Genomic DNA, 13,359 nt, shown 5'->3' with positions numbered 1-13,359 from the left:
ATAATATTTGACAAAGTCCTACATTTACATTTGATTTCTTCCTCGTTCATCTGCCATAAGCCCGAGCTCTTCCGATGTTCCTGCATATCTTTGTTATCGATGGTATGTGTCATGTGTGAAACGGCTGTGCTGACTCATCACCTCCACCTCGACAGGAACGGGAAATCCTGGGTTGGTGTGCAGCCTTGCCAGGAAAGGCAGAATGTGTTAAATAGCCTCTAAATCACATAGCATGTTTAGATTTGGGTGTTTTTGTGAGCACCTTGGAAAGATGGGCGTTGCGTTTTTGAACGCAGTGCCTCAGCGAGCGGGGATAGCGCATGGAGGCGTCGCCGTCCCTGCAGATGCGGGCGGCGGACAGGCGGTGAGGTGCCTTCGAGGAAGGTTATCGGCGGTACCCGAGCAGCCGAGGCGGGAACGCTACTGAGAACTACTAAGGGCAGGGAAGGGCCGGTCCGCCTGCCCCGAGCCACGGTCGCACCGCCCGGGCGCTGCCGCCAGGGGTCCCCGCGGGCCGGGCGGGTGCACCGCCCGCTCGGGGGCGGGCCGGGCCATCAGCTGACCGGCCCCGCCGCGCCGCTCCCGGATCTACAGCAGATCAGTCGTTTTCTTCGGCAGCGGCGCGGCCTCGAGGATTTACAGTCGGACCCCGTCGCGTCTCGCTGGCCGGCGTCCCTCTTTCCCCCCTCCCTCCCCGCTCCCGACCGCCGGGATGCTGCCCCACTTAGCCGTTCTGCTGCTGGCCGCCGGCGCCACCCGGGCTCTCGAGGTAAGCGGGGCAGGAAGCGGCAGGCGGGGGCTTTGTCTGTCTGCAGCCGCCCCCGCGGCGTGGGCTTGGCCGCGGCGGGGAGGGTGAGGTTTGCTTTTCCGGGGGTAGTCTATCCCCAGCTGCCGTCGCTCTCCCTTCGCCGAACAATAGGAGCGGCAGGCCGGGGGGTGGCGGAGGCGTCGGGGAGGGAGTAGGCTGGGAAGTCCCGGGGCCGGCGCTCTTGGCCTTGCTGCGCGTGTCTGGCTCCCTGCGCTGGTTCGGCTGCCGGGGCGCTGCGCCGTTAAGTTTGGCCGCCGCCCACCTGCGGCGGCAGCGGGCAGGGGTCCACGGGCAATGCTGCGTAGGGACGGCAGGGGCGCCGGCTCTGCCTTGGGGCTGCCTCCGCCAGGGCCTGGGGAACGGAAACTTCCCCCGCGAGCAGGCACGCCGCGGGCGGGTGACCCGGTGGCATCCCCCCATGGGGCGGGGGCTAGGGGCGCGCAGCCAGGCTGCGAGTGGGGAACGCGGGGGCGTCGCCCCGGGAGGGAAGCGAAGCCGGTCTGCGGAGCCGGTGGCATACCCCCATGGGGCGGGGGCCGGGCTGCGGGCGGGGGTGGCGCAGGTGTGCGGGGCGGCGGCCGGAGCTCTCCGCCGGTTGGCGCAGTGGCCCTGCGGGAAGGCGGTGCCCGGGGGGCGGTGGTCGGGGCCGGCCTGAGCCCCCCCCGCGGGCCGGAGGCGCGGGAAAATGGCGCCTCTGCAGTGCAGCAGAGAGGAGGCGCCGGCAGCCCGCGCCCCTCCGCCGCCGCCCCTGCCCGCCCTCTTTCCTTCCCTCCCCGGGGCGGCTCCGCCCGCCCCGGCCGGGCGGTATCTCCTCCGGGTCCCCAGTCTGGGTGGGGCGGAGGCTGGGGGTCCCCCTGTGCCCTCCCTCCGTATGGGGATGTGCACGCACCGCGGTCCCTGCGGGGTGGGCTGAAAGCAAGCTCGGACCCCAGAGGAGGAGTTGGCACAGCTGGGTGTCGGTTCTCCCCCCCCCCCCCCCCCGCCAGATCTCAAAAAAGAAGGTATGGGAGGGGTGAGTCACCTCCTGGTCTCCTTCGCTCCCTGCTTGCCATACTTCAGCCTGAATACCTCGGCTTCTGTCTTACTCCCCTATGAATCCCTGCTTTTCCCGGGGGGATCAGGGACTGGGTGGGGGTGAGGTGGATGACAGTATTTAGCCTGATAGCAAAGACGGATGCTCGCCGTCCCTGCCAGGGCATGGGGATGCAGGTCTGTGGCTCAGGTGCCCTTCCCAGGAGGGACCCCAGTACCCCAAGAATAAGACGAGACAGTTTCATACCAGCGCTCCTTCCCTGCAGCCAAGGCTGCCAGCCACAGGCTCTTGCTTTGAGGCATGATCTTGACAACATTGAGCATGATGTATCAAGCTGAGCAGTTCTAGAGATGCTCAGACGTTTAAAGCTTTCAGTTACAGCATTCGGTGGGGTTTTAGCAGCTTCTTGCAACCATTTGTTGTCTGAATGCAATAGAAGGAAATGTCTGCCTTGGGTGCGTAGCTTAAGTAAAAAATGAGATTTTATGGTTGAGACCATGCTTCAGGATAGACCACAGAAGGATGGGGTTTTCTGTTGGGTCATTGTAGCCCAAGCCTTACAGATAGCTGTGTAGGTGTTTCCACTGCAAAGGTGCTGGAAGAAAGGAGGCTTGGATTTAGCACCAAAACTGTTCAGGAGGATTGAACGTCTATGCTCAGAGACCTCTGCAATGGTGTCTGCCTTAGTGATAGCCAGAATTTTGAGAGACATCATCTGCCTGGAAAAAGGCACTGATGTTTCTACAGAAGCTTTTCTGTCTTCCATCATTCCATGTGAATGTTTGAGGCTTGGCATTTATCCCTTTTCTTTATGTTTAATGGTGGGGTACGTTTAAACATCTGGTGGTCTTGTGATAAGACATTTGTCGGTCTTGATTCTCTAAGGTTATATTTTGAGCAAGCTGCTTGTTTTTATAACACTAAAATATTTCATAATAGAAATAGTGTGTGTGCATGTTCTGCACTTGAACTTTTTATGCTAAAGAGTGGAATTTTAATGTTAGAATTTGATTTTTTGTAGATCTCTTTTCTGAAATGAAGTGTTTCCCCTGCCATTTTAACAAATACTTTTTGGAAAGCAGCAAAGAATCTGTACTTTGCTTTCCTTGGGAAATGATATAAGGAGAAAAAGCAGGAACAAAACAAATTCTATCTATCTTACACATGAAGAATTCCTTTCTAAAATTACAGGCAGATTAATAGTGATTTAGCATCTTTAAAGGAAATATTCTGTAGTGATGTCTTGGTGATGCCATGGTTGCTTAGCATTTTACTTCTGACACTCATGTGAATCATACTCACTGTGGTTAGGAAATCCATTGGCCAAGAGCTGCCATGGTTTGTGAAACTGCCATATTCTGCAGTACCTATTTTTGCATTTAATGTTTTTCAGTAATTGTCTGGTCTTAGTAGATAAACACAACAGACTTTTAACTATCATTGTGAATTTGCGTGAATGATCCTAAGTTATAAATAATTTCCTCTTGTTAGCACAGGCTTCTGCCATGTCTATTCTGCTCACTGGTCTAGCTGCCTGTTTCAAAGCAAGACTCCTTTACCAGCTGACTGAAATGAAATTGTTAAGATATTGGTATCTCATAAGCTGCCCCTCAGAAAAAAGACAAAAAGGATGCTGCTTTATTAAAATGCCCTAGGGTATAGTACAGTGTCCTGCAGCCGTAGGGAGGAGGAGAGAAGATTCAGCAGGCAGGAATTGTGCAGCAAGATTGACCTATTTAATTATTTTACAAACTCTTTTATAGACTTTTTTCTTCATAGTCTAATTGGACAAAGGATCAGCCACCCCTTGGGGTGACTGGCTAAAATCCTAAAACATCCATTGTCAAAATATTTTTCTACTATACTATAAACAAGGCTTCTCAAGGTTGCAGGTGTTTCATTGTTTACAGAACTCTGCTACTATCTTTTGTGAGAGAAAAGTCTCTCACGGACTTAGAAAAAAGCAAGAAAATTCTTGCTAGCAGCATTTTTGTAGCTACACTGCTTGACAGTGTTTTCCTTTAAGCTGGGTAATGTAGTGCTCTTATTTTTGTTATTCTGGCATTGTTTGCTTTTTAGTAGAAGGCCCCAAATATTTGTTTCTTCATTGTTTAGTTTCCTAGTAGATCTTTCAAGAAATTACATTTAAATGTGGGAGGGGGAGAGAAGCCTTTACTTTGCTTCTATTACAGACTTTTAGTTCCTCTTTCTGTTGATTCTGTTCCCAAATTCCCCTGATAAAGGTTTGCATTTGTTGCAGGATCCCTTTTGCACTTCTATTTAAGATGCTGCCATGGGGTGGGTGGCTGAGTGGGTACATAGGGCAGGCTCTCTGGGATAATCAGAATCCTTGGCAGTCAGGTGGACAAATGAGTGAGTAAAAAAAAGAAGCTTCTCCCTTGCTTTCTCATTTGTCTTTTGTTTATTGGTGAGCAACAGTCATTTTGAGACTTGCATGATCTTCAGGTGCCTTTTCTGTGGAAAAACCACGATCAACTGCTGTGCTTCTTCACAAAACGTATGAAAACCTGAGGAAGCTAACAAGATCTTCATGTTTTTAAATTTTAATTTTTTTTCCCCATGGGCTCTTTGTGTGACAGATGTAAACCATCTCCCTTATCCACTTTTAATTGATCAGTGCTGAATTACAGGGCAAACCCACAAGAAGCATAGATCTCCTTTGGCTCTTCATGACTTGCTCTTTGCATGTGTTTAATAAACTGTAAAGGATAATAAACAGTTTTGATTTATAAGTTGTGTGAAGAAAAGGTATGACAATTTCTTTTAACTAGTAGTTCTTTTCCAATACAAAGCTTAGCAAAATAGCTGAAGAGTGTAGTAACTTAATCTAATTGCTTGACAAAATGACAGCTGTTTCTCTGAGCAGAGTAATTATTTTAGTGACTCAGTAAAATAATTAACACCAGCTATTGGGTGTGGAGGCTTGGTCAAGAAATTGGTAGATAGCGTCACCTGAAGGAGGTCTCTTGTCTGACCCTGTGCCCAGAGCAGGGCCAGTTCTGGGATCAGACCAGGCTGCATGGGGCTTTTTGCAGTTGAGTCTTGAAAATGGAGCTCTAAGGTCTGAGCTTGTACCACCTCTCTGCATAGCTTGCTCCATCCACTGTTTGGTTGGTTCACCTGTGTTGAATTTCTCTAGGCTTGACATCCTTAGTCCTGAGTACTCTGAATGATGTCATTTTCACACCTTCCAAAAAAGGTATGCAGTAACCAGAAGTTGAAAAAATTGTGTTTGGGTTAATTAAGTAAAAATTGTATTTGTCAAATGTCCATGTATATCTATATACATGTATGCATACACATAATGCATTAAAACACCTTATGTATCAAGATAATGTATGCAAATATATTTAACCTCTGAACATACTTGCATATATAATGTATTACATTTAACATTACTATACGTATATGTCTGTGTCTTACTAGTTCATAGAGTCTATTAAACCAGCAGACACTTACATACATGCTTCGGGACAAGAAAACTTCATGAATATGCTAAAATTACGAGAAGAATAGAATTAATTCGGACCCTGCCCAAAAACTGTATGAGAAGGAACCAGCCGAAGCAGCACTCGTGAACTTGGGAGGTCTGATGCGATAGAGGTCAGATCTATACGTGTTCATCCAGCTCCGACCCCGGGCTCGGTGCTGCTTTTCTCGATCGTGGCTTTTGAGACCGATATTTCAGTCGCATAATAAATGTTATTTCTTTATAAATTTTGTTTGGGCAATTCTGTTTATCCTAGGGAGAAAATCAGAAATTCCAGGGAAGGGAAAAAAATTCAACTCTGTCTCTCTCCAGAGAAAAAGAAGCTGAACAACTGGCCAAAAAACTGACTCAGCAAAAAGCAAGCTGGGTGCTTCCTCCCTCCCCTGCCACAGCTGGGGGGAAAAAAAAAAAGTCTCTATCTCTGTGTGACCTTGAAAAAGCTGCAAACTGCTTTGAAAAAGTTCTGCTCAGTTTTTCCTTCCCCCTCTCAGGCTCAGTTTAGAGGCAAAGGAAGGCACAAAGTTAATTTCTGGGCATAGGGCAGCAATATGGGATACACATCATAAAGTCACCCCAAGACAAATAGTAAGACTCATTGTTCCCTGAGTACCCAGTTCCCGGAGCTGTAAGATTGGGTTGGGGAGCAGAAGGAAGCCCTGTAATCCAAGGGGAAATGGTCAGTGATCTGCTAAATGCTTTAGACATACACAGCTACGGCACCAGATGGGATCCAGGGGAGGCTCAAGGGGGACCTTGATACTCTGCCTGACAGGAGGCTGTAGCTAGGTGGGGGTTGAGCTCATGTCCTAGGTAACAAGCATGGGACAAGAGGAAATGGCCTCAAGTTGCACGAGGTTTAGATTGGATGCAGGAAGAATTTCTTCACTGAAAGGGCTGTCAAGCACTGGAACGGACTGCCCAGGGCAGTGGGAGGCACCATTCCTGGAGGGATTTAAAAGATCTTTTGTTGTGCTTTAGGAATAATATTCCCCAATTTAGTGCTCCTGTCAAGATTCTCCCAAACCAGACACAGTTCACTGGCTCCCCACTTCCACCTTCTCCCCTCCTTCTTGTTCCTGCGTGGACCTGAGAATTAGAGGCACAAAAAAGTGAAAATCATGGCTTGAGATAAGAAGAATTTACTGGAAAGAACAATGAGATAAGAAATATAAACAGTAACAACAACAATGTTAATAACAAAAGGTGTAAGACAAATTATTGACATGGAAAGTGAAACAGTACCAGACTACTGCCACGGTGTGAGATGATATCAAATAACAGTAGTCTGGCCATGCCCTCTTCCTGGCTACAGTAATAAATAAACCTTGTTCTGACTGAAACTAGAACAGGTGTAGATGTGGCACTTAAGGGCCATCAGACTTGGCAGTGCTGGGGGACTGGTTGGACCTGATGATTTTGAAGGACTTTTCCAACCTAAATGATTTTGAGATTCTATAAGCACTTAATCTTATGCTAGTGTGTTAAGGGATGATGCCGCAGCCAGTTAGTTCCATTACTATTTGGAAACCTGTCCTTAGATTAATTGGGTGGATTTAATTGATTTTCCACACATCCCCTCTTCCATAGCAAAATAAGCTTAGAGTCTGCATATTAATCAATGTATACTTTTTTTTGTTCTATATATTGTCCTCATTGCCAGTTGATGATAATTAGACCATGGCTGTATATCATTGTTGCTGACAGACAGGTTTTGCACAGGCTCCTGCAGTGTGTTGCTGTGCTGGGGCTGTTCAATGTCATGTACTGCCAGCTTGGGTGCTTGTGGAGTCCTCTTAATCAATTCAGCCTCAATGCGACCCAGATCAAATGTTGCGCTCTGTGATCTTGTTAGCTTCACACCCTGTAGCTTACACTGAGTATTTTGATTCTTGCCTGACCATACACAAGTTTATTTTCTGATTTTTGTAATTTGTTTGTGATAAACTGAATGGAGAATTAGAAAAAGGTTTACCATTTCTGATAAAAAATAAAACCATGTGATCCATATGCATATGTACTTCAGTTATGTTTCATTTAGGTTTGTATGGTAGTTCAAAATTGGTTGTCTTGGCCCTTGTGCTGGTGGAAGGAAGGCCAGGCTCTCAGCCTGCATTGGTGGCCCAGTTCATCATTGTATTGACTTCAGAAGCTGGTGGTCCCTGGGATTCTCCACTAATCTACATTGTTTTTCAAAACAAGAAATCAACAGAACATCTTCTTGGTGCTGGTCTTATAAGTATCTTGGTTGATAAATAGTATCTGTAGCTTTGGTGGTAACTGGTTTCACAGGGAATCATCATTCTGCTTGGGGTAATTGAGGGATGCTCCCCACCAGTGCATTGATCTGGTTAGGTGAGGAGCATTTTACTTTTCACCTGTGGGTCTTTGTGGGACACTATCCTGAATTTACTGTTTGTTTTGTTTGTGAGAAAATAAATTTCCATTTTACTATTTAAATTGTGTCCTTGGAAAACTGGCTAGCAATTTGTATTCCCCAGTGGATTTAATTGGTATATGAGATGGAGTTGTCACTGCTGTGCCAGTGTATACACAATATACAGTACTGCAGTCTTGTTTGTGCAGGAAAAGTAAAAGGTTCCTTTTTGTTTACTTCTTTTCACCTGCTCAGAATTCAGAGGTAGATTTTGTAGACAGCCTATGTACTGATTTTTATAAGGAGTAATACTGCTTTGCATTCTTTCATTTATTTTTGTGTTCCTTGAAACTTGGTAGGCATTTACATTGAAACTGTTCTTGCAAATGGTTTCCAAAATTGAACACTATTTTGCATTGACAAGTAGCAAATGCTTTCTGTGGTGCTCTAATCTTTTATTTCCACCTTTCAAGTGTCAGCAGAACTGTCCAGGTAAGGCTTTCAGGAGGTGTGGGCTAAAAGGTGAAAAAAGTGGGAGTCCTTCCCCTCCTTTGGCATCCCCTCATTCTTGTTCCCCCTTCCTTACTGCATTTGTTCTCTGAGAAGAGCCAGAATTGTTTTCTTCTGAAGGAATCTATTGTTGTAGGGTGTATTTCTATTACAGCTTGTCCCATTTTACTAATGTCAAGGAAAGAAATGTCCTGTTGTGGTAGAAGGCTCTGCTTTCCATCCCTTGTGAGCTGTCCTGGGCGAAGAAAGAGGAAGTATTTGTTACCTTGCCTTTGCATTTATGCATTGTTTTTTTTTTACATCATAATGTAGTAAACAAATTGCCTGTGCAGGCTCAGAATGAAAACATCAGGCATGTAACACTGATCCCTTCGAAGAATAAATGCTTGAGTGTTTTTTATTGTGCTGGAGATCTGGGATTTGTGAAAGACTGAATGGCAGGTGGGACAATGCAGGTTTTGTAGCCATGTGCTGTTTTCAGTAGGTTAAAGAATGAGGGAAGGAGTGCTCAAACAGTGGTCTGAAGAAGGTATTTGGTATACAGAGCTGATTTGAGGTGTTTGCTTTTTGCTTTTCTAATAATCTGCTATTAACTTTCAAGTGAGTTTCTCATCAACTTTTAGAAATAGTAAATTGCATCATAACTGATTTTTTTGAGAGACTTTGTAAGCAGTTTAATATATGGATAGCACAATAATAATAGCTCTGTATCCCCAAATACAGATTGACGAAGTTTTGGGGTTTTTTTTTTCAGATTTTTCAGTCCTTAAAGTTTCTGCCTTGCTCAGTGGTGTGTTTGGAGTGAAGTGAAGCCAGTCTTGGGTAAAGGCTCTGATTATTTTTACAAACTTGCTACCTGACTGTAGAAAGCTGAGTAATGTACTTTCTCAAACGTTATTTCACAGTACAGTGATAATGCAGGGTGACTGCCTTGCTGCATCTCCCAGGGATGCCCCTCCTTGGAGGGAGGGTGGAGAGAGCATGGCAATGTTCCATGACTCTGCAGTGGCCCTGACACTTTGTGCTATTAGGACTTTTAAAAATGACTACTTAATTTTTCTAGTAAAAGATAATATTGTTTTGAGGAAGCAGAAAAGACATCCCGCTGGAAAATCTCACTGTAGGAGCATTTTTATGTCTGTCCACTTTACAGCTCTGACCCAGATTTTCAGCATACTTTGGTAACACTCAACACAGAAAGTATGATTTAAACTCTTGCAGGTCTTTAATTCAGTCTGCTCTTCAGTGGCAGTGATGGCTTTTCAATGGGGTAATTTGGACATCTCTTTAAAAAAAGTCTCTTATGTTTCCCTCAATGCAAAAGTACTTGGTCAGTGACCTGAATGGTCTTGAACCTAGAAAAGAAACTTCATGGTGGTTTTGACAGTCTGTTGTAGCTGCGTGTGAAACCATCTTTGTATTGCTGTCCTGCACCTTGTTATTTCATGCAAGCCCTAGTGCAGGAGATAAAACAGTTTTTTAGTGCTTCAGGTGTTCCTGGTTGTATAATCATATGCATCTGTTGTGTGTCACTTGCAGTGGATTTATAGGGTTTGTTTATTCGGGCTAATTGCGTTTAACAGATTTTATTAAAAAGTTTTGAATCACAAGTGGGCAGATAGCTCATTTCTCAGAAAGTTCCCTGAGCTAGAGACAGAATGTAGTATCTGTGTGAGGAAGAGAGTTTTGCAAGTCCTGTGAGAACAAGCCAAAAAGGTCTGATGACATGACCACCCTGAAATCTTGCAAGGACCAGAACAAATACTTTCAAGTCCCTTACTTGAAAAGGCTAAGAACTGATGTCTTGCCATTTAAAAAAAAAAATCTGCATTTAATTTATTCTTCTCTATAGTGTGGGAAGAAATATATGTTGTAGACTCTAAACTTGTCAGGCAAACATATTCTGAAGATTTACTGAGATGGTGAAAAGCATGGGTATTGAATCTAATTCAGTGTGCATGTGGAAGAAAAACAGTAACTGTGTTTTTCCTGTTAAAAACTGAGGAATTGTTGTAGAAGTACTAAAATTCTCTCAGTAGTTTGCATTTGTAAATCAGTAAGAGGAACAGATGTTTGCTAAAGTCAGGAGATGGTTAGAGGAAGAAAAATGCCTTTGTGACAATTCACCAGTACTATTTGGGAGCCTGGGATGAGCTCATTGTTAGTATCGATTTGATACTTATTTTCTACTTTTATGTAGCAAAAGAAAATTAAACTGTGTCTGAAACTAAGTATGTGTGCTTCTAATGATACTCTTCGTTACCTTGAAACAACTTCAGCTGTCCTCATGGTTCTACAATGCAAGTAAAAACAGTGCTAGTATTAATGGATGATATTCCCTGTTATGATGACAAAGGGAAGAACCACATAATGTACACTGGCTGACTGCAGAGGGCGAGGATGAAAGAGCATGTGGCCCTGTCAGCAAAAGGGAGAACTCTGTTGCCAGCTGGAATGAGTTGAAGAACTCTTAAAAGTACTCAGTTTTCAAAATACTGTGGTTGTGGATGATTAGCGGATATGGAAGTATGCCATTAGTAAAGTCCCCATGGTATGTGTGTACATAGTGTGAATGTAATACTAGGAATTGCTTTATTTTGAGTAAATCCTCAGTTTGGGGTCCTGCATTGCAGTGTGGAGTGCCTCACCACTGCAGACTGAGTGTGATGAGGAATGCTTACCTTGGCTAAGCCTAGGCTGGGCACAAGTAAGGGAAGTGCCATGTCTTCTCCTGAGGTTTTCCAGGGCCTCTGGAGCGGGACACTGTGCTGCTGCTGCTGTGCTATTTTAAGCTGAACCCTCTTGACATCTTGGCAAATGCTGGGAACTGTGACCATGTTCCTGAGCTTGTAGACAGGAAGGGGGGAGCTGGGGGAAGACTGCTTACTTATAGTTCACTGAGAAGTCTGTCTCTTGCTGGAAGGTGGTTGTTGCCAGCTGGAAGGAGAAGGACTGTAAGCTCCAGTGCAGATCTCTGACCTTTTCATCTGTCTTGGGTTAAAAGCACTATTTCTTGGTGTATATGTATATACATATACATAACTTCTGTATGAAGTTAGTGCTTGAGGTGGTCTCAAGGCTCATATGAAGATGGAGTCTTCCCTACTTGGACTTTTCAGCTCTGTGTTGTATTTTCAGGTCATCTTTTTACTATTTTCTTACTTTTGCTGTGCCATGCTCAAGGAATCCTGCCAAAGTTACTGTGGCTGCTGAGTATGGCTGCTGTTGCTTTCAGCAGTAGAACAGGGTTGGAAATGGAAGAACGTGAAGGGAGTCTTCTGAAGGTGGGACTAGAAAGGCAGGTGTAGGTTGCCTTGGATTACCTTAGCTTGTACATGGAATAAGAACAGGGTATTAAGGCAATTCTTGATGTCAGCTGTAGTTGGTACTATGTTTTCAGTGGTACTGTTTCTTTCAATCTCTCAGCACAACAAGTGAAATGAAGCCTAGTTGTGTAAGACATCTTGAGTTTTAAGGTTTCTTGCCCTGAGGGTGAAAATGAATGTGTGTAACTTTCAGGGAGCATATTCTTTCAGAAGAGGAAGAAACATCCATAAAAGAGGCTTTGTGGCAGCTTGGGGCAACTTTCACCAATGTGGGTTGTAAGCACTTTTTAATATCTGCAGATAAACCTGCATGGAGAATTGGAGGAGAAATAAACTGTTGTGTTGCTACTCTGTAGTGTTTGGATTGTGGGCAGCTTGTGTAGAGTTTGTGCTCTACATTTAGTACTCTGGTCGAATTCCCTGTCAGGGGTCAGCATCCCTGCTTATAGTCCTTGGATGTTGTGTCAAGTGAAATAAAATACGTGTTATTTCTGCTTTCACTGCACCCTAGCTAGTCTTAAATAAAAGTTCACAGCCATTGTTTTTCTATTAGTGTATGGAAATAAGGCTTCCTTGCACTCCCTGCACAAGGTGTCATTAGTGTTCAGCGGGATTTCTGTAATAGAGTACCAGGCTCAGTAACCAAATAAAAATTTTTCTTCCTTTCCATTGTTGCAGTGTATGTGACATCTTTCATGGTGTAAATTGTTCTTATTACATCTTGATAAAGCAACAAGCAGGAGGTGGGAAAGCATAGTATTGTTTTCTTTTTTGTGGTGATGGTTTATCAGGATGCTATAGCTGATGAGTGTCAAAAGCAAGATGATGTTTTAATCTTCCAGATTATTAATTTAAAAGACAAATGAAAAAATCCCCAAAAGTAAGCCAGTGTTTGAAGTATTTATGTGTTCTAAACAGCAAAAATACAATGGAGCTTTTTAAGACAAAAAATGCTCACCTTTCAAGTATGTGGTTCCAACATGATTAAAAAACCTGGAAGGTTTCTTACCCTCCTTAGCAGAGGGCTAATGATTTGGGGGTTTTTTATGCTTAATGATCTGTGGTGATTTTAGTCTACTTACTGGTAAGGAAACAGCCTTCATCTTTATTATGTCATCTTATTTGGATCAGTTCTTTCGGATCTGGCTATAATAGTTAACAATGGATAGTCTCATTTTTCTTTTATCGTTTGGTGATCTGAAAGTTGCCTCCAAGTTCATCTTAATCTCTTTCATGGCAATCTCTTAAATTCAATTAATATGAATTTGAAATGTAGTCTTTAAGGATGTTGTGTTTGAATGCAGTACTTCTCATGAGCCTTCAAATCAAATGAGTGTGACCATGTCTATTCTGCTATCACTGTTGTCAAGACAGAGAGCAGTTGCTGTTAGTGGGTGGACCTACAAGAGGAGTCTGAGGCCTTAGTGTAGTTGAACAAACCAGAAACTCATATTCTGAATTTTTGGCTTCTGGTTCACCTCTTCAATCAATTGCTTTTTCTATCCTTGTCTGAATGAGAGATGTTTATGTAAGATTCTGGCAGCCACAATTAACAGCATGTCTTCCCATAGAAGAGCAAGAGTTGTCAAGCACAGTTTTTCTTGTGTTTCCATGTTTTGCATAAGTAAACTTGCATGTGGTACCTACTTCTGTGTTATTAGAAAATTACTGTAAGAATACCACACTGGAAGAAAGTTATTGGATTGACAGAATCTAGTTTCCCTGGCTCCCAGACCTAACCAACAGCTGGAGTATTCCATGGCACTCAATAAGATCAGAAATTCAGAACTCATGGTG

At 44.2% G+C, this 13,359-nt stretch overlaps 1 protein-coding gene across 4 annotated transcripts in view; it reads left to right on the top strand.

The window, feature by feature from the left end:
• The first annotated feature begins 553 nt into the window (after nt 1–553).
• Nucleotides 554–13,359, top strand: part of LOC125321200 (amyloid beta precursor protein) — a 206,325-nt gene continuing 193,519 nt past the window's right edge. For 3 of the 4 annotated variants that reach the window (XM_048293622.1, XM_048293621.1, XM_048293618.1), the window contains exon 1: nt 555–769. In XM_048293622.1, the coding sequence (XP_048149579.1) occupies nt 713–769 (57 nt within the window). In that variant the 5' untranslated portion in view covers nt 555–712. Of the gene's footprint in view, nt 770–13,359 lie in introns of all 4 variants that reach the window. The other variant, XM_048293620.1, reaches the window with a different exon arrangement.

The sequence above is a fragment of the Corvus hawaiiensis genome, chromosome 2, assembly GCF_020740725.1.
Source record: "Corvus hawaiiensis isolate bCorHaw1 chromosome 2, bCorHaw1.pri.cur, whole genome shotgun sequence".
NCBI classification, from domain to species: domain Eukaryota; kingdom Metazoa; phylum Chordata; class Aves; order Passeriformes; family Corvidae; genus Corvus; species Corvus hawaiiensis.
The sequence above is the reverse complement of the archived record's forward strand: the minus strand, read 5'-3'. Positions and strand labels throughout refer to the sequence as shown.